General features: G+C 44.4%; 1 protein-coding gene across 1 annotated transcript; it reads left to right on the top strand.

Moving 5' to 3' along the window:
* The first annotated feature begins 6,961 nt into the window (after positions 1-6,961).
* LOC137064360 (scavenger receptor cysteine-rich domain-containing group B protein-like) lies at positions 6,962-24,164 on the top strand. The gene is made up of 8 exons (XM_067435718.1): positions 6,962-7,054; positions 10,474-11,050; positions 19,840-19,878; positions 20,008-20,313; positions 20,727-21,032; positions 21,447-21,752; positions 22,165-22,470; positions 24,145-24,164. Exons 1-8 carry the CDS (start codon positions 6,962-6,964, stop codon positions 24,162-24,164), a joined length of 1,953 nt encoding a protein of 650 aa, XP_067291819.1.
* The last annotated feature ends 555 nt before the right edge of the window (positions 24,165-24,719 follow it).

Here is a 24,719-nt window from a genome sequence, read left to right as displayed (position 1 = left end):
TCCAAAGCATAGAACCTCACAAATGTGTGCGGTGAGGACCAACCTGCCGCATCACAAATATCTTGAAGAGCCACCCGACATAAAGGCCTTAGATGCCGAAATACCCCTGGTAGAATGTGACCAGACCACCAAAGTTGATGGCTGTCTGACCCACTCATAAGCCAGTGAAATGGTCTCAAACACCCACTTGCTTATCCTTTGTTCCATCCACATTGAGGAAAGGTGGAGGACAGAACGCCTGCAGCACAATGGATCTAGCTACGTTAGTAGGCACCTGGTGAAAACTCCAAGCACAAGGGAGCCACAGAAAGGGCCTGAAGATATCCAATTATCTTTAAAGATGGGATAGCAAGGAGGAACAATACTTTTAAAGTTAAAAACTTGGCAGGAACCTCCTACAGAGGCTCAAATGGGGCCTGGCATAGACCGTGGCCAAGTCCCACGTCGGCACCCTAATGCGAGCTACAAGCCTCAGCCTCAAAGAACCACGCAGGAAATGAGACACCAGTGGGTCTTTACCGACCGTCATTACAGCCAACAGGCTGTGGTAAGCCCCAATGGCCGCCACATAAACTTTAAGGGGGGACGGGGATAACCCTGCAGTGAACCGATCCTGCAGGAAGTCCAGCACTGTACCGACCAGGCAGTTCACTGGATCCTGCTGGCGACTAAACACCATGATGTGAAAACCTTTCACTTCAAATTGTACAGTTTCCTATTGGACGGAGCTATGGACTGAAGAATGGTCTCCACAACCTCAGCTGAGAGAACTGAACTCACGAGCTGGGCCCACTCAGAGGCCAAGCCCACAGGTTCAACAGCTCGGACCGGGGGTGTAGAATGGCACCCCCTGCTTAAAACAGAAGCTCCTTCCTGACCGTTAACTGTAGTGGCGACCCATCGAGGAGAGGGGCTATCAAAACGAGTTGCACTTGGTCCCTTCGAAGTATATCCAGTACTCCTGGGAGCAGAGCAATAGGAGGAAATGCGTACATACATAGCCTCGGCCACATCTGTACCATAGCATCTAGTCCTAATGGGGCTAGGTGTGTGAGGGAGAACTCGAGTGGACAGTGAGACATCTCTCGAGAGGCAAACAGATCCACTTGTGCCCGTCCGAACACCCCCCAGATCTGTTCCACCACATCGGGGTGGAGCCTCCCTTTCCCTGTTTCCCAGATGTGTTGTCTGACCGGACTTACACATGATGGCCCCTGAGGTATATGAGGAAGTTCTTGAGGACCAGAAACGCTGCCGTCATCTCCAGGCGATTGATGTGCCATAAGAGATGATGTAGCCTCCACAGACCTTCAGCCGAGCGACCGTCTAGGACCGTGAGGGAATCATTTGTCGTTAGCATTTTGTGACGACCAAACATCCCCAACACGGGACCCTGGGACAGGAAAAACATTTTTTTCCACATAACCAGAGCACGTAGCCAACGCCGCGTGACCCTGATCATGTGAAAAGGGCTTTCCCACAGGGTAAACCTTTCCTGAACCACCATTGCAGAGGCCTCATGTACAGCAGCCCAAAAGTAATCACGTTGGATGCTGCAGCCATCAGGCCCAATATCCTTTGAAATTGCTTCACAGTGATTGACTGGCCTAGCTTTACTCTCTTGACTGTAGACAGGATAGATTCTATCCGTGCCGGAGACAGGCGTGCCTGCATTGACACTGAATCCCATACCACGCCTAGAAAAGTAGTTCTCTGTACGGGAGAGAGAAAGCTCTTCTTGGCGTTCAGCCATAACCCCAAATGCTTCATGTGCGCGAGGACTACATCTCGATGCCGAACCGCTAACTGATGCGACTGAGCTAAGATCAACCAGTCGTCTATGTAATTCAAGATGCAAATCCCTTGTAGGCCAATGAGCGCCAGAGCTGCATCCACGCATTTCATAAAGGTGCGAGGCGATACATATAGACCAAACGGAAGAACTCTGTATTGGTATGTTTCTCCCACGAAAGCAAACTTTTAGAAACTTCCTGTGATATGGAAGGATATGAAAGAAATATGGAAGTATGCATCTTTGAGGTTTATCATGACAAACAAGTCCAAGGACCTGATTTCTGGCACGATTTGCCCAGAGTTAACATTTTGAACTTCAACTGCACTGTACAGCAACCAAAGATCTAAAATGGGACCCATCCTTCTTTGGAACTATGAAATATTTAAATATTGGCTGTAAAATCAGTTTTCCCTGTCTGAGTGAGGTACACATTCTTTGGCCCCTTTGTCTAACAGAGCGTCCACTTCCTTTTCCATTACCAAAGCCTGCTCAGGGCCCACCTCTGTGGGAAGGACCCCCATAAACCTGGGCGGGCGAGACCTGATCTGAATTTGATACCCGTTCTATATTATGTGCAGGACCCATCGGGAAACATTCGGCAGTAGTTTCCACGCTGCCAAAAATGTCTCTTAACGGTACCATCCTCTCGAGGATGGCTTCTTGTTTTTGTTGCGCTGTCAGTCCAGTGCACTGTAACGGCTAACCGGCAGGGAACAGCTGAACTGACTGCTCTAGGACCCTCCTTGGAGGAGTGGGCATCCCCGGGCCTCTATGTTTCCGGGTGAACCCTGAGATTTCTGCTCGCTGGGGACCACTGAGCCCTGTAATAACAGAGGTGGCAGGGTTGGCAGAACCGAGGAGTGGCAGGCACCGTATAATGTGGTGTGTACTGCTTCCCTTCGGGGGGGGGGGGGGGGGGGGGGGCTGGGGGGGATTGCCCTCAAAGGCCTGACCCCTCGGGCATCAGGACCTTTTCTCTGCAGCCCCCCTGGAGATAATAATGGTCCTCAGATCCGTTTTACACCTCGAAGGCTGTGGCAGATAGTGTTTCCCCTGTCCCCAGCCCTTCTGCGGGGGAGCACGGGAAGCCACACTCTGTTTTTGAGTGGCACAGTGTGATGAACTGGCCTTCACTTTCGATGTTTGGGGCTGCTCACTAGCAGGCCCCCTGGAGAAATATGAGCGGTGGGGAAGGAGCTTCTGGAACGCAACCACCTGCGTAGATGCCTCCTGGTACCGATCGACGACCAAATTAACGGCTTCGCCGAAAAGGCCAGAGGGAGACGGGTGCGTCCATAAGAAAATCGTTGTCCTTTTCCTTAATAGAGCTCAGATTAAGCCAAAGGTGCCTCTCAGTGGCTACCAAGGCTGCCATAGAGCGGCCGATGGATTTAGCCGTCTCCTTAGCAGCCCTGAGAGACAAATCTGTGACCCTACTCAGTTCGCAGACCACTTCGGACCCTCATCAGAATCTCCTAACAGCTCAGCTTGATAGGTTTGCAACAGCAACATGGTGCAGAGACATGCCGCAGCCTGACCAGCCGCTGAATAAGCCTTACCCACTAATGCTGAAGTGGTTCTAACGAGCTTAGTCGGTAATGCAGGGCCTTTTAGGGAAGATGCCGAATCGGGGGAAAGATAACTGGCTAGTGTATCTTCAATCTTAGGCATCTCCCCATAACCATGATCTTTAAAATACATAATAGAAGAATACTGGGATGTTAGTGTGTTGTAAACTTTATATGAAACTGGTTTCTCCCACAATCTCGCCACCTCAGCGCGGAGATCGGGGAAAAATGGTAAGCCCCTGTGCTGAGGTTGTGAACGGGATGGCAGAAAACTTTCGTTTAAGGAGTAAATTGGATGAACGTTTTCTGCCATCCCATTCACAACCTCCTGCTGATCTGCTCGACAATCAATATTTAATCGTTCAACTGCCCGTGTCACAAGCTCAACCAGTTTATCATATGCATGCGAAAGAGGTGGCGAATCCTCACTTTCTCTGACACTGACGCTTTCCAGCTCCTCAGAACTAGAGAGCTGCATCAGTGGTGCCTCAAAGGGGACAGAAGTAACCACATCGCGTGCTTCATAGCCCCGCGAGAAGGCACTGGACCTATCACTATACCTAACCCCGCTGATAAATCCATTTGTGAACCCCAAGACTGCAATCGCCACTGCAATTGATTCTGACGTGCTCTGTAATTATTCAGGTTATGAACGGGTATAATTTCAACAAAGGGTTAAACAGAATAATTAAATGTGTGGTTAATCTATTAAATATGAATGACCAAATAACTATTTGGCATTCTAACCTAAATTTGAAATTATGATGAAAAGGAGTCAGATGAATAGAACTGGAATAAAATCCCTTTTCCCAGCTGAAAAGACCGAACACGCAGCGACCTTCACCCACCAATCGTTAGCCTCCATTGGGACGATTTGGGCGGCCTTACAATAGCTAAACATCCAAACCACTTTGAAATACTAACTGACTGACTACAGTTACAATTCATATTTACTTTAGTATAAACTGCAACCCCTTCTCCTTTTTTAGTACAATCAGCTCTAAAAAAAATAATATCCATCTCCAAAACTGCAGCTCTTGTGGGGTGTTCCCGGTCTGCATTGGTCAGAATCTATCAAAAATGCTCCAAGGAAAGAACAGTGGTGAACCGGCCACAGGGTCATGGGGGGGCCAAGGCTCATTGATGCATGTCAAAATATTATGCCTGTTTGGTGTATTTTCTGATTAGCAATGCAACAGTAGCCTGACGTGGTCATACTCAATTCTAGTCAGAATATGAGTCTGAAACTGCTCCATTGGGCTGTGATTATGGGGTGTGTTTCAACCGAACCAGGAAAGACCTCAATTGGATAGACCTACAAGCAATCAGAGCAACGAAGTGACGCATTACGTTAGCTGTCAAACGTCAACAGAGCTCAACTGCACGTGTTGCCAAGTCCGCGTTTTTTTCCGCGGGTTGTTTTCCATGTCCGCGGGTTGAAGCGACTATTATGTGATATATAGACCCATAAATGTGAATTTTATCAGGCAACCTTGCCAAAAGAACACACATTTTACCCCCCAAACGCCATTTTTTTCCGGAGAACCCCCCCGAGAAGCTATTGTTTAGGGCTAGTAGTTGGCGCCTTTTGTTGTAAAAACTTGGCAACCCTGTCTGCACGCACACTGCAATAAACGATCTTTGCTTGTGTTTTTTGCTTGTATGAAAAAAAAGATTTCAAGGATACGCAGAGCACTTACCAACATGATCATCATTTCAGAGAGAAATCGTGAAGGTGAATGCATATACGAATATGTTCTCCATTTAGGATTTGAACAAATATAATCCAAGCGCCTATGATGATGTGCATGATTAAGTTACTGTTGATCATCTGTCCATCATCGTCTACAGCTCGCCCTGATGATTTCATTGGTCCGAACAGTTTCTGTTTGGGCATAATTACTCCTCTATGGATCGAGTCCAGACCGAACCGCCTGAGCTCAAATGTTGTGGGCGGGGCTGAGTTCGGCTGGCATCCAGGCTAATGCAAAAGTGTTTTGTATACTAAACAACATCATCTAGTACTTGAAAGAACCAGTGTATAATTTTTGTATTTTTTTTTATTAGAATTTTTTTTTTTATTGCACAACAAGGATTTTTTATTATACAACATTAATGCCTCAATTATGGGGTCAAGTACATTTGTGTGGGCATACTGGTAATGAATTTTTGGAACAGTCAATCAAAGACTATGAGTACATTTAGTTTAATTTATAACTTTGTAACTTTTGCCCAGTTGATGCCATTATTTTTAGTGTGAGAAAGACTATGAAAATGAAGACTGTTTTTGTAATAGACTTTAATCATCTCTCTCTTTCTGTAATAGGCCATACACCAACTAGTGCAGCACCAGAGACAGGTAATTATACACCTTTGAATTAGATCCAGATCTGGTGGTGATCTTGGGAAAAGTCAATCAAAAGCTATGAGTACATTTAGCTTTATTTAGAACTTTGTCTGGAAAAAATCATGAAAATGAAGAAATCCATTCTGTAACTGTAATAGACTTTAATAATATCTCTCTTTCTGTAATAGGCCAGACACAAACGAATGCAGCACCACAGACAGGTAATTATACACCTTTGAATAAGAACCAGATCTGAGATGGCTATAAATGAATTTAACCCATTTTCTCAAATCTGGGTCTGCCACGATCGTCTACCCTTGGAGTTCTCCAGCTGCTCTCTTACCCCACTCCAACTGCTCTCCCGGACTGCTTGAACTGACTTCACTAGAACTTAATTCTGTGTTTGTGTTCTGAGATTAAAACTCAAATTTGTTGCACATCCTCTTAGATGGATTCTGACCAATCAGGGGTTGTCTTGGTTCAAAGTTGACTGTTTACGAAATTCAGTCAAAACATCTTCTGAATTATAAAAATACCAACATAAGGGTACCAACCAAGATACACTTTCAAACAGTCATTCAGTATCTTTACATTTACATGAATTATGAGTGATATACAGGGAGTGCAGAATTATTAGGCAAATGAGTATTTTGACCACATCATCCTCGTTATGCATGTTGTCTTACTCCAAGCTGTATAGGCTGGAAAGCCTACTACCAATTAAGCATATTAGGTGATGTGCATCTCTGTAATGAGAAGGGGTGTGGTCTAATGACATCAACACCCTATATCAGGTGTGCATAATTATTAGGCAACTTCCTTTCCTTTGGCAAAATGGGTCAAAAGAAGGACTTGACAGGCTCAGAAAAGTCAAAAATGGTGAGATATATTGCAGAGGGATGCAGCAGTCTTAAAATAGCCAAGCTTCTGAAGCGTGATCATCGAACAATCAAGCGTTTCATTCAAAATTGTCAACTGCCCGTGAACTGAGAAAAGTCAAGCATGCAGCTGCCAAGATGCCACTTGCCACCAGTTTGGCCATATTTCAGAGCTGCAACATCACTGGAGTGCCCAAAAGCACAAGGTGTGCAATACTCAGAGACATGGCCAAGGTAAGAAAGGCAGAAAGTCGACCACCACTGAACAAGACACACAAGCTGAAACATCAAGACTGGGCCAAGAAATATCTCAAGACTGATTTTTCTAAGGTTTTATGGACTGATGAAATGAGAGTGAGTCTTGATGGGCCAGATGAATGGGCCCGTGGCTGGATTGGTAAAGGGCAGAGAGCTCCAGTCCAACTCAGACGCAAGCAAGGTGGAGGTGGAGTACTGGTTTGGGCTGGTATCATCAAAGATGAGCTTGTGGGGCCTTTTCGGGTTGAGGATAGAGTCAAGCTCAACTCCCAGTCCTACTGCCAGTTTCTGGAAGACACCTTCTTTAAGCAGTGGTACAGGAATAAGTCTGCATTCTTCTAGAAAAACATGATTTTCATGCAGGACAATGCTCCATCACACGCGTCCAAGTACTCCACAGCGTGGCTGGCAAGAAAGGGTATAAAAGAAGAAAATCTAATGATATGGCCTCCTTGTTCACCTGATCTGAACCCCATTGAGAACCTGTGGTCCATCATCAAATGTGCGATTTACAAGGAGGGAAAACAGTACACCTCTCTGAACAGTGTCTGGGAGGCTGTGGTTGCTGCTGCACGCAATGTTGATGGTGAACAGATCAAAACACTGACAGAATCCATGGATGGCAGGCTTTTGAGTGTCCTTGCATGTGGCTATATTGGTCACTGATTTGTTTTTGTTTGGTTTTTGAATGTCAGAAATGTATATTTGTGAATGTTGAGATGTTATATTGGTTTCACTGGTAAAAAATAAATAATTAAAATGGGTATAAATTTGTTTTTTGTTAAGTTGCCTAATAATTATGCACAGTAATAGTCACCTGCACACACAGATATCCCCCTAAAATAGCTAAAACTAAAACTTCCAAAAATATTCAGCTTTGATATTAATGAGTTTTTTTGTGTTCATTGAGAACATGGTTGTTGTTCAACGATAAAATTAATCCTCAAAAATACAACTTGCCTAATAATTCTGCACTCCCTGTATATAGTATATAATATATATGCATAATGGTCTCATGTATTAGTATTGAACACTATATAGAATTACGCAGTAGAAGGCTGTTTGATTGTAAGTCCAACAATGATGAGAAGAAGAAGGAGGTCTGTTTAGACTCTTCCTTTGTCCTGGGGAGATCAAACAACCTCTTTCCTAATCTTGATGCGCCCCCAATCTTGCGAAGCCATAAAGTGATTTTTTTTTTAGGCCTAGACTGACAGGAGCCCACGTCGGAAATGGCCACAAACTCTGGTGGTCTGGAGTGTTGATCTGTTTTTATGTGTGGAATTATGTTTGAACGAATCATCTGGAAGATTAATTTGTGTCTGCGCCCACAATTCCTACACAGGATAGAAATATGTACGTTTCCATCCTGAGCTGCAGGGCGAAATCAAATCGCCGGCAGATCGGGCTGAGTTTATCCAGTCTAGGTGATCTTGGGAAAAGTCAACCAAATGCTATGAGTACATTTAGCTCCATTTAGAACTTTGTAACTTTGTCTGGGAAAGACCATGAAAATGAGGAAATATTTTTCTGGAACTGTAATAGACTTTAATCATCTTGCTCTTTCTGTAATAGGCCATACACCAACTGGTCCAGAACCACAGACAGGTAATTATACACCTTTGAATTAGAACCAGATCTGGTGGTGATCTTGGAAAGGTCAATCAAAAACTATTAGAATATTTAGCTTAATTTAGAACTTTGTAACTTTGTCTGGAAAAGACCATGAAATTTAAGAAATCTGTTTCTGGAACTAAAGTCTATTACAATCATCTCTCTCTTTCTGTAATAGGCCAGACACCAAATGGTGCAGCACCACAGACAGGTAATGATACACCTTTGAATTAAAATCAGATCTGGTGGTGATCTTTTGTCTGGCTATCACCAGAACAAGCTCAATCTTTTCAGATTGAACATTGGTCTGGGGAGTCAGCTCTGTATGTTCTACTGCATAAGGCCTGACTGTTGTGCTCAAGTTGTTCATTCCCATTGTCAGCCCAATAATCAACCAGTTTGTTAATCTCTCTCTCAAAACTGGTCACGTCCCTTTTGCCCTTAAAGCTTCTGTCATCCGTCTTATACTTAAGAAACCAACCCTAGACCCTGAGGTCCTTGATAATTATAGGCCGATCTCCAACCACACCTGCCTGTCAAAGGTTCTAGAGAAGGAAGCCGCCTCTCAGCTCCACAACCATCTAAAAAACAACAACTTTTTAGAGATATTTCAATCAGGCTTTTGCTCGGCCCACAGCACCGAAACAGCTCTGCTTAGGGTGACAAATGACCTTCTAATGACAGCTGATTCAGGATCACCATCACTGCTCATTCTCCTTGACCTATCAGCGGGATTTGACACCATGGACCATACCATCCTCCTGAAGCGCCTCCACAATACAGTTGGACTATCTGGAGCAGCACTGCAGTGGTTTCAGTCCTACCTTTCTGACAGGACTGAGCGTGTTATATTGAGAGAATTTGAGTCCAGGGTGCTCCCTGTTACATGTTGTGTTCCACAAGGAGTCAGTTCTCGGCCCAATCTTATTCATTCTCTACATGTTTCCCCTCAGTCCAGTCCTGTCATCAGCAGACATGAACTATCTTTTCATTGTTATGCTGATGACAGTTTGTGATTGGTCCCTGTAAATTTGTAACAGAAGCAGGATATAAATATGTACAGGGTTCCAGCCTGAGCTGCAGGGCAAAATCAAATCGCCGGGTTTACCCAGTCTAGGTGATCTTGAGAAAAGTTAACCAAAAGCTATGAATACATTTAGCTTCATTTAGAACTTTGTAACTTTGTCTGGGAAAGATCATGCAAATGAAGAAATCCATTCTGTTACTGTAATATTTCTCTTTCTGTAAAAAGCCAGACACAAACTAGTGCAGCACCACAGACAGGTAATTATACCAGAGCTGCCAACTCTCACGCATTGGCCGTGAGACACACGCATTTGATTGGTTTCACACGCTCACACGCCACACCCCTGATTTCTCACGCTGAAGTGTCAACCTTGTCGGTCAAATGCCTGAAAGATAAGTTTATCTATAGATCTACCTGATGAGCCACTCGTAATCGATTAGTTATGCTTTTGGTGAGGGGGTTCAAGATAAATGTGCAAATAAATAAGTGTAGCATGACCAAAAGCTACATTCCGTTTTGAGTTCTGACGAGAACGCGCAATGAGCGAAGCGCGAAAGCGTCGCTAGCTAACTATAATTCCCTTTCGGGTAACTCGAGCTGCGTCGAAACGCTGTGAGAACGCCTCTACGTTAATGCGTCGTGAAGCGCCTGTAGAACCATTCCATCGGAAAAAAGATTGATCGTCGGCATGATGACGTCATCGACCGGAAGCTATAAAGCGTCCGTGAAAACAAACAGGAACTAGCTTCTGAGCCGAGGCGGAGCGGAGGCTGCAGTCGTGGGGATCACAATTGGATGTTGCAGAGTGGTTAGAGACGGGCGTTGCCTTATCTCTGCCCTCACCTGCACCATCCAGCGGCTCTTCTCGGGGCATGGAAGCACGCATGGCGGTTTCTTCCCCCCCGAGAGAGTCGCCGGTGCTTCAACTGTCCAGCTCTGAGGAGGTGGACGTTGAAAGTATCGAGACTGAAGACTCGCCACTTCAGTCCCCTGCATGCGAGGAGCTCGTTGAGGTTCTGACGCGAGCGGTGGCCAGGCTTAACATCGACTGGCCAACTGAGAGATATGAGGCAGGAAGAAAACGTACAAGTAAACTAGACGAGAGATTCCTGCCTTCTCACGCCTCAGAACCTCAGCGACGGGGCTTGCCGTTCCTTCACGACTTGCACACTGAGGTGGCAAGGTCGTGGAAGAGACTGGCGTCATATCGTGTTTTCAGCCCACAGACTTCGGTCTGTAGTAACATCGCTGGGCTGAAACAGTATGGCTATGGGGCGATGCCAAAGGTTGAGGAGACGCTCGCGAGCCATCTCTCGCCTTCCTCGGCATTGTCCCTTAAAGCCCCGTCTTTGCCCACCAGCCCCGTCTTTGCGCTGGTGGGCAATGCGTACTCGGCAGCGGGTCAGGCGGCTGCATGCCTGCACACTATGGCAATCGTGCAGGCATATAAGGCTGACCTGCTGAGGGATATGGACAGTAGTGATGTCGTGGGGGGAGATATTATCACCGAGTTGCGTTCGTCAGCTGATCTAGCTCTCCGGGCCACCAAGGAGACGGCCAGATGTGTGGGCCGCTCTATGGCAGCCCTGGTGGCCACGGAGAGGCATCTCTGGTTGAACCCCACTGACATCAAAGAGAGGGAGAAAGCCTTTTTGCTTGATTCGCCGCTTTCTCCTGGAGGCCTCTTCGGTGACGCAGTCCATACGGTCACCGAGAGGTTCCAGGAGTCCAAAAAGCAAGCTGCGGCGCTCAAGCAGTTCCTCCCTCTCCGGGTCCAGGTCCCTGGGGCTGCTGCTGACATCAAGCAGCCCAACCCGAGTACGAGCGCCTCGCACAGGGCAAAGCAAAAACAGAGCGTCGCCACCCGAACTCCCCCTCAGCGCGGGGACGAGGGGCGGCGCTCTCAGACGAGGCCTTCGAGGGGCAGGGCTGATCTGAGGACAGTCCTGATCGCCAAGAAGGCCTCGTCGAAGCGTTCCTGACGCCAGAAGCGTCAGGACGCTGAGGGGGGTTCCCCCCGTAGGGAAATGGTGTTTACCCCTGCCAACGGTACCCGTTTCCCTGCGGCACCCTCTGGGGGCCGCGCTGCCATCCCCGCCGCAATGCCGGGGCGCAGTCGGTCTCCGCGGGCCACCCGAGGGTGGTCCGCGCCCCCGTTGGGGGGCCCCCGAGCAGTCAAGTCAGTCGTTCCCTGCCGGTTCGCCGCTTCAGGGCACTGTGCTTGTTGCTCAAAGCACACCAGAGGCCAGCCTCGAGAGGCTGGTTTCCTTAGTAGATTTTCTAGACGAGTGGAAACGTCTATCAAATATATCTCGTTGGGTCCTGCAGATAGTCGAAAAGGGGTACGCCATTCAATTCAAAAGTCGGCCACCACCTTTCAGCGGTGTCCTACCTACAGAGGTGGGCCCGGAGCAGGCTCTGGTAATGGCACAGGAAGTAGAGACACTCCTGCAAAAAGGGGCTATAGAAAGGGTTCCCCCTCCCAGCAGGGAGTCTGGGTTTTACAGCCGTTACTTCATCATGCCGAAGAAGGATGGGGGCTTACGCCCGATATTAGATCTGCGTCTATTAAATCGCTCAGTTGCCAAGCTCAAGTTCAAGATGCTCACACTCAGACAGATTGTGTCGCAGATCAAACTGGAGGATTGGTTTGTCACCATAGACCTCAAAGATGCGTATTTTCATGTCTCCATCCTTCCACATCACAGGAAGTTCCTCAGGTTTGCCTTCGGGGGAGAGGCATACCAATATCGAGTACTTCCTTTCGGTCTAGCACTGTCACCCCGCACATTCACCAAGTGTGTGGATGCAGCTCTGGCGCCGTTGCGTCTGCAGGGCATCCGCATACTGAATTACATCGACGACTGTCTGATTCTAGCGAATACAGAGCAGATGGCGGTTCAGCATCGAGATGCTGTTCTCACGCATATGTCGAAGTTGGGGTTGAGGCTGAACGCCAAGAAGAGTGTGCTTTCTCCGGCTCAGAGAACCACTTTTCTAGGTGTGAACTGGGATTCGGTAATAATGCGGGCGCAATTATCGCCAACACGCATAGCATCGATCCTGGCAGCAGTCAAAGAACAGAAGCTAGGCCGGGCCGTCACTGTGAAACAGTTCCAGAAACTGTTAGGTCTCATGGCAGCAGCATCCAACGTAATACCTCTTGGCCTACTGTACATGAGGCCACTGCAGTGGTGGCTCAAAAAAAAGGGATTCTCCCCGAGGGGAAATCCGCTCCGCACGATCACAGTAACGCGGCGATGCCTACGTGCTCTGGTCATGTGGAAAAACCCGGGGTTTCTATCTCAGGGTCCCGTGTTAGGGGCTCATGTTCGTCGCGTAACGCTAACGACAGATGCCTCTCTCACGGGCTGGGGGGCGACCATGAGTGGTCGCTCATCCCAGGGTCTATGGCAGGAACATCAGCGGCACTGGCACATAAATCGGCTAGAGATGCTCGCAGTGTTTCTTGCATTGAAACAGTTCCTGCCCGACCTCAGGGGCCACCATGTGCTGGTCAGGTCAGACAAAACATCGGTGGTCGCCTATATAAATCACCAGGGGGGTCTGAGGTCCCGTCCACTGGACAAATTGGCGCATCGGATCCTCCTGTGGGCCCAAGGGAAATTGCTGTCAATCAGGGCAGTATATATCCCGGGGGTCCTGAATCAGGAAGCAGACAGCCTGTCGAGGCAGGGGCAGAGGCCCGGGGAGTGGAGACTCCACCCCGAGGTGGTGGAGCTCCTATGGAAGAAATATGGGAAGGCAGAAATAGACCTATTTGCTTCGGCGGAGAATTCCCACTGCCGGCAGTGGTTTTCTCTGTCCCATCCAGCCCCGCTGGGGTTGGATGCCATGGTACAGGAGTGGCCGAGGCCCTGTACGCCTTCCCCCCGATTGTCTTGCTTCCAGGAGTTCTGGAGAGGGTACGCCAGGACGGGGCCCAAGTACTTCTAGTGGCTCCGTACTGGCCGACCAGAGTGTGGTTTTTCGGACCTGATATCTCTCCTGGAAGGCTCTCCAATGGAGATTCCGACCAGGAGGGATCTACTCTCTCAGGCGGGCGGGAGATTCCTGCACCCATGCCCGGAGATGTGGAAACTATGGGCCTGGCCTCTGAGGGGACTAGGCTCATAGAGGAAGGTCTCTCGGCCGAGGTCGTAGAGACCATCCTCCACTCCAGAGCTCCATCCACGAGGAAGCTGTACGCTCTGAAATGGAAACTTTTCTCAGCATGGTGCAGAGAACACCAGTGGGACCCAGTTAACTGCCCGGTTGGTACAGTGCTGGAGTTCCTGCAGGCAAGGTTCTCGGCAGGGTTGACCCCCTCCACAATAAAGGTCTACGTGGCGGCCTTGGGTGCCTTCCACCTCCCTTTGGGTGGAGTGTCTTTGGGAAGACACCCTCTGATTACACGCTTCCTCCGTGGTACTTTAAGGTTGAGGCCGGCTATGCACTCGAGGGTCCCAGCATGGGACTTGGCCATTGTTTTGAGGGGCTTGTCTGGGCTGCCGTTCGAACCCTTAGAGGAGGTTTCAGACAAGTTCCTCACCCTAAAAACCATCTTTCTTTTGGCCATATCGTCTCTCAAAAGAATAGGAGATATTCAGTCCCTGTCAGTAGGGCCCTCATGTCTAGAGTTTGCGCCGGGGATGGTGAAAGCCTTTCTACATCCCAGGCCGGGTTATGTCCCCAACGTTCCTACGAGCCCACGGGGCCCCATTACTCTCAAAGCCTTCTGTCCTCCTCCTTTCACGACGTCAGACCAGGAAAGATTAAATCTGCTGTGCCCTGTTAGGGCGTTGGATACTTATGTCCACAGAGCTGCCCTGTGGAGAAAAACTGATCAGTTATTGGTCTGTTTCAGACCCCCTAAGAAGGGGGCCCCAGTATCTAAGCAGAGGATGAGCAAGTGGGTGGTCGAGGCCATCTCACTTGCTTACGAGGCGGCCGGGCAGCCGTCTCCACTGGCTGTCCGGGCTCATTCTACCAGGGGTATGGCTGCTTCGAAAGCACTTTTGTCGGGGGCTTCCCTCCATGATATTTGCAATGCGGCCGGGTGGTCGTCTCAGCTAACCTTCGTCAGGTTCTACGAACTAGACCTGGCATCTACTGTTGGGGTGCAGGTACTCTCGTAAGCGTGTGCGCTTCGGCTTCACACATACGAGACACTTGGTCCTATGGCGATGTGGGTATAAGCGTTCTCACAGCGTTTCGACGCAGCTCGAGTTCCCCGAAAGGGAACTTCTCGGTTACGTATGTAACCCTAGTTCCCTGAGGGAACGAGACGCTGCGTTGCTCTGCCATACTCCCGGCGTGTCCGTGATCACTTACTTCAGGCTTTATCAGAAGTTAGTTCCTGTTTGTTTTCACGGACGCTTTATAGCTTCCGGTCGATGACGTCATCACGCCGACGATCGATCTTTTTTCCGATGGAATGGTTCTACAGGCGCTTCACGACACATTAACGCAGAGGCGTTCTCACAGCGTTTCGACGCAGCGTCTCGTTCCCTCAGGGAACTAGGGTTACATACGTAACCGAGACGGTTCCATCATTAACGTTAACCGAGTCGGTGTTTCCCGAAACATTGTTCCAACAAACGTTTGCAAACTGCATCACAAAGTTTATTGGAATGACAGCTCTCGACCTGTGATTAGAAGCAGAATTTCTTGGTTTCATGAGAGGTGGACTTAAATGTCCATTTTTTTAACGAAACAATTCTTAACGAAAATAAATAGTCAAGCAATCCGCATGCGAGCAGCTCATGACTTGAGTTTCAGAGCGGTTCTGTTCGTGCTTCATCACTGCATGTGCTGTGAGTAACCTGCATCTTTAGCCTAATCCTGACTCCTGAGTGTCTCATTTAAGTTGCATACATTTTGTTCTTGCACTGATGTTAAATTTGTAGCCATTTTGCACTTTGACAGCCAGTTTGAGATATAGGCTATATTTCAGAATTCTGTGCAATAATTCTGACAGTTTTTCCCAAGTGTCCCAATAAACCCGAATTCACCCAATACTCTTTGAAATCATAATTACATTGCATTATGTTGCTTGGAACCCCAAATTTTACAACATTCTTCATTAACAGTTATTCAGTAATTTGTAACAATCTCATTGTAAAAAAGAAGAAGAAGAAAGTAGTTTCAATAGCAACTTTTTTGATAGTAGTGTAGCTACTTTTTCATAAGGGTAGCTTGAATGTAACTTAACTACTTAAAATAATTTTACTACAAAACTTTTTTTTTAGATCAGCCACAGCAAAAAAAGAGCCGCACAACAGACAGGACAGACAGATTTTTTCATTTTTCTTCCTTGTAAAAGTATGCTGTAGGTTGATGATGTATAATTAATTTGTTCTATTCAGAGAAAATCATGCCTCTAGTCAGGGGGCGTAACTTCAGTGCAACCCTACCCACATCGCAAACGGGCCACTGGCGACAAAGTGACTCCACATGATATTGTGACACTCACATTTCAAATAAAATGCACTGGTTTCAGATTGGAAAATCACACGGCATTCGCACTCAACCGCCACGCTTAGGATACTGACCACCTTTTCTTCAGAGCATGTGAGCGACGCAGACTGGTGTGACGCTGCACTAGATATTCCGTTGTATGCTAGTGCGCTCCACTCACACTTCCCTCTAAAATGTGAATTGTTTGATTTAAAAGTAGCAATTTTAAGCTTTCTTTAGACGTATGTTTCATGTTTATGTCATGTGTTAAGTCTTCAGTGAGTTTCAGATTCTCTCGCAGACAGAAATGCACCGTTTTTATTTATTTTACAAAAGCACAAAGTTTTGTTGTTATTGTAAGTTTATTATAAATTATGTCTCACATTTATCTGTATGACCAAAAATGATATCCGCTATCATGACTAGTGAGGAAAAAAACACATCAGAACTCGCCGGCGCGATTGACGTGCGTAACGAAACCTCTTGCCTGTTTCCGGGGCCTTCCAGTAAAGCTGAAATGATAGGCTAAGTCTGTCCGTTTTTAATACATTTCTTGAATACATGTTTTAATTAGGCCTATAGATAGTTATTATATGTGTGCCTTTAAAGCAATAGGCTATGCTATATTTTATAAAGTGTAATAAATGTAACTTGTCTGGAGTGCTAAATTGCAGAGCTGATGCAAACGTATCCATATTGATATGATCAGATCAGACGCTTTCTCTTTAAAATGTCGTATTTGTTGTTGTTTTTTATTGTTGTTTTAAAAAAAATAATTGCACAGCACATATTCACATATAGGCGATTCATCTAAACGGCGTCAGGATGTTCATTAACCGTATAACGCTGTGAAGGTAGGCAGTTTTTTTTTAACCCCAAAGCAAAGTATGATCAAGAATACGAGTGTGTGTTGGAGAGAGAGATGCACGCAAAAAGAACTATACCAAACTAAGCTACTGATTTTAGTTGGTCTAAATCATGAGCGGCCAACTAAAATGGTCTAAATCAATTCCATTTGTAGCCTTCAGTAAATTAAATAGCTCAGTTTTTTTTCTGCCTGTATTGGGCATAAGATTAGTAGCTTAATGAATGTGTGCATATTGTGAATTAATTTAATAAACATAGCTACCTTTCCCAGTAGCCTTCAATAAATTAACGTGTCTATGAAAATGATTCATAAAACATAAATATCAGTTAACCGGATTTACTTTCATCACTGACGAAAATTGTCCCTGACATGGTTTTTAATCTATTGTTATCATTTTTTTTTGGTCTTCAGAACATATTAAAATGCACATATGTAGATCATAGAAATCAAATTTTTCTCGGGGGTGCATGCCCCCGAACCCCCCTAACTACCTCACATTTGGAATCTCAGTGATTACAAAACCGTGCCTTTATTATGATTAAGGGATGTAGGACCTATACAGAATAAGGCCTTAATATTTGATTTATAAGTAACAATAAACAGCCAATATCCTAATATAGAATTGGACCGTAAACTTAAGTGTTACCTTTTTTGTCATACCCTCACTGGCCTCACTGGGCCCCGTCATTACTAAGTTACGCCACTGTCTCTATAGTGCTTTAAAATTGTGTGTGTCTATAGGATGTATATACAAACCGTCATTTAGATGCAAAAAACAAACAAACAATAGTACCCCATTCAAATGCTGATGCATATATAGAGAGAGCTATTATTATTATTTATTTGTTTATTTATTTTTGCCATTTTTGATTTGTACGGCAACATTTTGGTTGGCCCCACCAAATCTCACTCTAAGTTTTTTTGAAAAGTTGGCAGCTCTGTTATACACCTTTGAATTTTAGAACCAGATATAGTGGTGATCATGGGAAAAGTCAATCAAAAGCTATGAATACATTTAGCTTAATTTAGAACTTTGTAACTTTGTCTGGAAAAGACCTAGCCTGACGTCGTCATAATCAGTTCTAGTACAGTTCTAGAATATGAGTCTGATACAAACCAATCAGAGCAACGGAGTAAGTGATGTATGTTGAGTGTCGCATAGTAGTAGTGGAAAGTTTGGATAATTTTACGGACTTGGATCTTTGAATCTCGCTGAGCAAAATTCATAAGTCGTTTCGTTAATTTCAGCAGAATATAATTAAAATGTCACATGTTAAATTCCCCAACACATCTTGTACCTATGCAAATGCTGATCACATTTTGAATAAAAAATAAAATTATAAACTAATAAAGCCAAGGCCAAACTTTAAGAAATAAAACATTAATTGCTTAGCTGGGTCTTCTGTTTATGCAGTCTGTTAGTTAACATCACCTCTAAACCTGAGTCGTTCTTTCTTTTGTCACTTTACATTTAATCATGTCTGTTCCCCGGAAAGATTAGTAACGTTACACCGCTTCTGTCTTTGGGTTCAAGTCGTTAGTTCCGTCATCAGTGTCTGATCTGGGCCGTGCCAGCCTCATTTGCAATCGAGTGCCGTCCCGGAAACAGAATGGATTAGTTCACCTCTTGAGTGTTCGGATTTGAGTCAATCGTTCACCAGCTCACAGCCCCATCGACTGACTGCTGAAGATCTTGTACAGAACCGATGGCATGTAGAGTATGCACGGTCAACACAAACTGAAAGAATCGCTCTCTGAGACAACTTGTTGTTCCCGAGTTCGTATTTAAGAATAGTTCAAAAAGAATGAATCGTTTCATGAATGATAAATCACTAAAGTTGTCACCAAACTCAACTGCACGCACGCTGGAATAAGTAGAAGAAGAAAATGAGTGTAAGTGCATTTTTTGAAAGAAATAGTAAAGGTGAATGCATATACGAACAAGTTCTCTGTTAAGGATTAGAATGAATTCAACCCAAGCGCTCTTTGGTGACGTGGATGATTACATTGCGTTATTTGTCCATCGTTGTATAATTATTGTTTAACATCACTGCAACAGCCCGGTCCTGCAGATTTGCCTTATACGACATTAGAAAGATTAGACTCTTCCTATCAGAACAGGCCGCACAACTCCTGGTCCAAGCTCTTGTTCTCTCCAGACTGGACTATTGTAATGTTCTTCTAGCTGGCCTTCCAGCATGCACTATCAACCCCTTGTAACTAATCCAGAATGCAGCGGCGAGAGTGGTCTTTAACGAGCCGAAGAGAGTGCACGTTACGCCTCTCTTCATCAGACTTCACTGGTTGGCAATGGCTGCTCGCATCAAATTCAAGGCGCTGGTTCTCGCCTACAAAGCAACCACTGGCTCTGCACCAATATACCTAGACTCGCTTGTTCAGACTTACACACCCTCCAGAAGCTTGCGTTCTGTGAGTAAACAACCTCGTCAAAAATTGTTTGTGTACTGTGCTCGATTAACTGAGAATTCTTACAGCTCTTGCAGGTTGTTGCCCTTGTTTGTTTCGTTGCTTCTATTGCTCTCCCCTTTTTGTAAATCGCTTTGGATAAAAGCATCTGCTAAATGATTAAATGTAAAATGTAAATGTATAAAGCCCACCCTGACAATTTGATTGGTCCGAACAGCTCCTGTTCGGGCATAGTTGCTCCACAACGGATCAAGTCCAGAACGAACTTCCCTCAAATGTTGTGGGCGGGGCTAAGTTCGGCTGGCATCCAGGCTAGGAAAGACCATGAAAATGAAGAAATCAGTTTTCTAGAACTGTAATAGACTTTAATCATCTCTCTCTTTCTGTAATAGGCCAGACACAAACTAGTGCAGCACCACAGACAGGTAATTATACACCTTTAAATTAGAACCATATCTGCTTTTCTTGTAAAACAGCCTTAAACATTAGTTTGAACTGAAAAACATGAAGCATTGCAATCAATCTGATGGATCAACATCTTCATCTAAATATAACATTGTTGTGTATTTGAGTGTTAATTTTTTTTCTGCTGCAACAGCGACATTGAGCGCAACTGCCTCACAGCCAGAAGTCAAAGGTAATGATGCTGAGGAGGATGAAACTCCACTATTGTTAACACTTTGTTTGTATCTCATCAAAAATACAAAAAAAAAAAAAAAAAAACTAATAATCTGTTTTTCTATCTTAATTGTTTTGTGACTAATAGCTATCAAGTTGGTGAATGGATCCAACCTCTGTTCTGGAAGAGTGGAGGTTCTCCATAATGGAATATGGGGAACAGTGTGTGATGATCATTGGGATTCTGCAGACGCGGCAGTGGTGTGTCAAGAACTGGGCTGTGGGAGTGTTATAGAGGCAAAGAGTAATGCTTATTTTGGACAAGGTTCTGGACAAATATGGCTGGATAATGTCCAGTGTAGTGGGAGTGAATCTACACTGGTAAACTGTTCATCAAATGCATGGGGATCACATGACTGTGGGCATCATGAAGATGCTGGAGTCGTCTGCCAAGGTGAGTCAAACACATGTATACTGATGTGTAGTGATTGATACTCATTTCACCTCTGATGTTGGGATTTTTGGATCACACGTCACTTACGGTGTGGCCAGTTATGACCAATATACCCTCTCTTAGTCCAAGGCCCCAGTTGAGGACTTTTACCTTAGCTGTGTGAGAACACTTCCATCAGGGGGCTGTTCAATCATTTGGGATTTATGTAAACTGGAGGGAGTTGGTCAACCGATTAATTATTTTTATTTATCCTTTATTTTTTTAGGAAGGGCCCATTGAGATTAAAATAGATCTCTTATTCCAGGGAGTCATGGACACTATTGTTAACACTTTGTTTGTATCTCATCAAAAATACAAATAAACAGAAAAACTAATAATCTGTTTTTCTATCTTAATTGTTTTGTGACTAATAGCTGTCAAGTTGGTGAATGGATCCAACCGCTGTTCTGGAAGAGTGGAGGTTCTCCATAATGGAATATGGGGAACAGTGTGTGATGATCAGTGGGATTCTGCAGACGCGGCAGTGGTGTGTCGAGAACTGGGCTGTACGAGTATTATAGAGGCAAAGAGTAATGCTTATTTTGGACAAGGTTCTGGACAAATATGGCTGGATGATGTCCAGTGTAGTGGGAGTGAATCTACACTGGCAAACTGCTCATCAAATGCATGGGGATCACATGACTGTGGGCACGGTGAAGATGCTGGAGTCATCTGCCAAGGTGAGTCAAATACATTTATAATGATGTTTAGTGATTGATACTCATTTCACCGCTGATGTTGGGATTTTTGGATCACACGTCACTTACAGTGTGGTCAGTTATGACCAATATACCCTCTCTTAGTCCAAGGCCCCAGTCGAGGACTTTTACCTTAGCTGTGTGAGAACACTTCCATCAGGGGGCTGTTCAATCATTTGGGATTTATGTAAACTGGAGGGAGTTGGTCAACCGATTAATTATTTTTATTTATCCTTTATTTTTTTAGGAAGGGCCCATTGAGATTAAAATAGATCTCTTATTCCAGGGAGTCCTGAGCACTATTGTTAACACTTTGTTATATATCTCATCAAAAATACAAATAAACAGAAAAACTAATAATCTGTTTTTCTATCTTAATTGTTTTGTGACTAATAGCTGTCAAGTTGGTGAATGGATCCAACCTCTGTTCTGGAAGAGTGGAGATTCTCCATAATGGAATATGGGGAACAGTGTGTGATGATCAGTGGGATTCTGCAGACGCGGCAGTGGTGTGTCAAGAACTGGGCTGTGGGAGTGTTATAGAGGCAAAGAGTAATGCTTATTTTGGACAAGGTTCTGGACAAATATGGCTGGATAATGTCCAGTGTAGTGGGAGTGAATCTACACTGGCAAACTGCTCATCAAATGCATGGGGATCACATGACTGTGGGCACGGTGAAGATGCTGGAGTCATCTGCCAAGGTGAGTCAAATACATTTATAATGATGTGTAGTGATTGATACTCATTTCACCGCTGATGTTGGGATTTTTGGATCACACGTCACTTACGGTGTGGCCAGTTATGACCAATATCCCCTCTCTTAGTCCAAGGCCCCAGTCGAGGACTTTTACCTTAGCTGTGTGAGAACACTTCCATCAGGGGGCTGTTCAATCATTTGGGATTTATATAAACTGGAGGGAGTTGGTCAACCGATTAATTATTTTATTTATTCTTTATTTTTTTAGGAAGGGCCCATTGAGATTAAAATAGATCTCTTATTCCAGGGAGTCCTGGACATTATTGATAACATTTTGTTTGTATCTCATCAAAAATACAAATAAACAAAATACCTAATAATCTGTTTTTCTATCTTAATTGTTTTGTGACTAATAGCTGTCAAGTTGGTGAATGGACCCAACCTCTGTTCTGGAAGAGTGGAGATTCTCCATAATGGAATATGGGGAACAGTGTGTGATGATCAGTGGGATTCTGCAGACGCAGCAGTGGTGTGTCAAGAACTGGGCTGTGAGAGTGTTAAAGAGGCAAAGAGTAATGCTTATTTTGGACAAGGTTCTGGACAAATATGGCTGGATAATGTCCAGTGTAGTGGGAGTGAATCTATACTGGTAAACTGTTCATCAAATGCATGGGGATCACATGACTGTGGGCACGGTGAAGATGCTGGAGTCGTCTGCCAAGGTGAGTCAAACACATTTATACTGATGTGTAGTGATTGATACTCATTTCACCGCTGATGTTGGGATTTTTGTATCACACGTCACTTACGGTGTGGCCAGTTATGACCAATATCCCCTCTCTTAAGCCCTATTCAGATGGGATTAGTTTAACATGGGGAGGTGGGGGTAAAGTAATTTTACCTCAGGACGTATGTAATATTAATGGCCAATTCGCACGGGATAAGACATCTCAGTAAAACTAGCAGAAGTGGGAGGAGTAACTCGCTTTACGCGCCTCCTTGTCGTGTTAAAGACGTTGCTGTTATCACGTGAGCAAACACAACATGCGCGAGTATATATATATATATATATATATATATATATATATATATATATATATATATATATATATATATATGTGTGTGTGTGTGTGTGTGTGTGTGTGTGTGTGTGTGTGTGTGTGTGTGTGTGTGTGTGTGTGTGTGTGTCTTATAAAACAGTAAGGTCCAGTCTAACTATTCTGATTGGATTGTGTTGATAATAGACACTTTCCTAGAGCTAAAATAAGTGTTGTGCCTCTAATAAGTGATTTTGATCTTTTTGCTTTAAATAATAGGAGGAAAATAGCTGGACGTTTGCCACAGAGTGGTCCCACCATCTGCAACACAACCAAATGCTGCAAGCGCCTCCATGCTCGCAAAAGGCGCTTTTTTAAACTTTTAAACAGGAAATGATGGGATTTTCCCATACATTTGTTACAGCGGGTCTATTCAAACAGGATTAGTATTACCCGAGGTCATTTTTCTGGACCTTTTTACAGAAGGTAAAAGTCTCTGTAATCTTTACTGACATTGTCCGTGATGATTACCGAGATGGCACATTCGGACGGGACAAAAATCACAGAGAACCTCTGATAATAATTAAATCACGTCAAAATGTTAAACTAATCCAGTCCGAATAGGGCTTTAGTCCAAGGCCCCAGTCGAGGACTTTTACCTTAGCAGTGTGAGAACACTTCCATCAGGGGGCTGTTCAATAATTTGGGATTTATGTAAACTGGAGGGAGTTGGTCAACCGATTTTTTATTTATTTTATTCAGCCTTTATTTTTTTAGGAAGGTCCCATTGAGATTAAAATAAATCTAGATGGCCATAGTAAAATTTAACATAAACATATAACACTCATGATAAATTCTAAACAGTCACAGCTAAAACATTAATCATAAATCAACTAATTAATTAAAACAGCAACGTGATTCATTTATATTACACTGCAATACATTTTTGAACATATTCAAAGGAGGAATTGTTTCTAGTGGAGGAGTAGCTTGAAATTCATTCCACAGCCATGGAGCATAATAAGAGAAAGATGATTTTCCATATTCTGAGTGTACTCTGGGTACTACTAATGTAATCCAATAGCTCTTTCGACGTAAGCTTAAAAGACTGTCAATGCCATTTGGAAACATACCTAACAATGTCTGTACAATATATAGGATACACAGGATATTTCCTTTGATATAAAGAGGACAAACTTACATAGTTGTACTGCAAACAGTGATGAGTACGTCAACAAGCATTTGTTATAAAACACAGTGCCCCATCCAGCCTTTTCAATAAATATGTAGAAGCTAGCATCACCATAGTCTAAAATGAGTAAAAAAGGACTCTGTATAATTCTCTTTCTGGTTCCAAAGGAAAAGCACGGAAAAAGTGACTAAATCATTAGTAACTAGTGTAGTAATGTGCTGTTTATGAAGGCTTTATCTCTAACACCAAGTATATCTGCAGACTCTGTTGATTTTCTCCTTGACTCCTTTAACTCAAAAGTTAAGAGTGTAATTGATGATATTGCTCCTCTGAAAGTCTGGAAAAAGAGTGGCAAACAAAAGTCAACATGGAGAAACTCAACAGCAGTTTAAATAATGAAAAGACAATGCAGATAATCTGAACGAAAGTGGTGGGAGACAAAACTCGTTGCCCATTATAACATCTATAAAGACAGCCTTCATGCTTTCAATGTTGAACTAGGCAAAGCTAGAAAGACCTTCTTTTCAAATATTATAAACAGAAACATTAACAACACACGCACTCCGATTTTCAAGAGAAAAACTCTCAGACAGCAAATGCAGCGAGTTTGCTTCCTTCTTCTCAGAGAAAATCAAAAATATCAGAAAGGCGATCAGCACATCTTTGAGTTGCTCTGGGGTCAGACAGATCCGACCAAAACCTTAGAAGATTACTATGTCTGATTTCGAAACAATTGACGGTA

The sequence above is a fragment of the Pseudorasbora parva genome, chromosome 25, assembly GCF_024679245.1.
Source record: "Pseudorasbora parva isolate DD20220531a chromosome 25, ASM2467924v1, whole genome shotgun sequence".
Taxonomy (NCBI): domain Eukaryota; kingdom Metazoa; phylum Chordata; class Actinopteri; order Cypriniformes; family Gobionidae; genus Pseudorasbora; species Pseudorasbora parva.
This window is presented reverse-complemented; position numbering and strand designations above follow the sequence as displayed.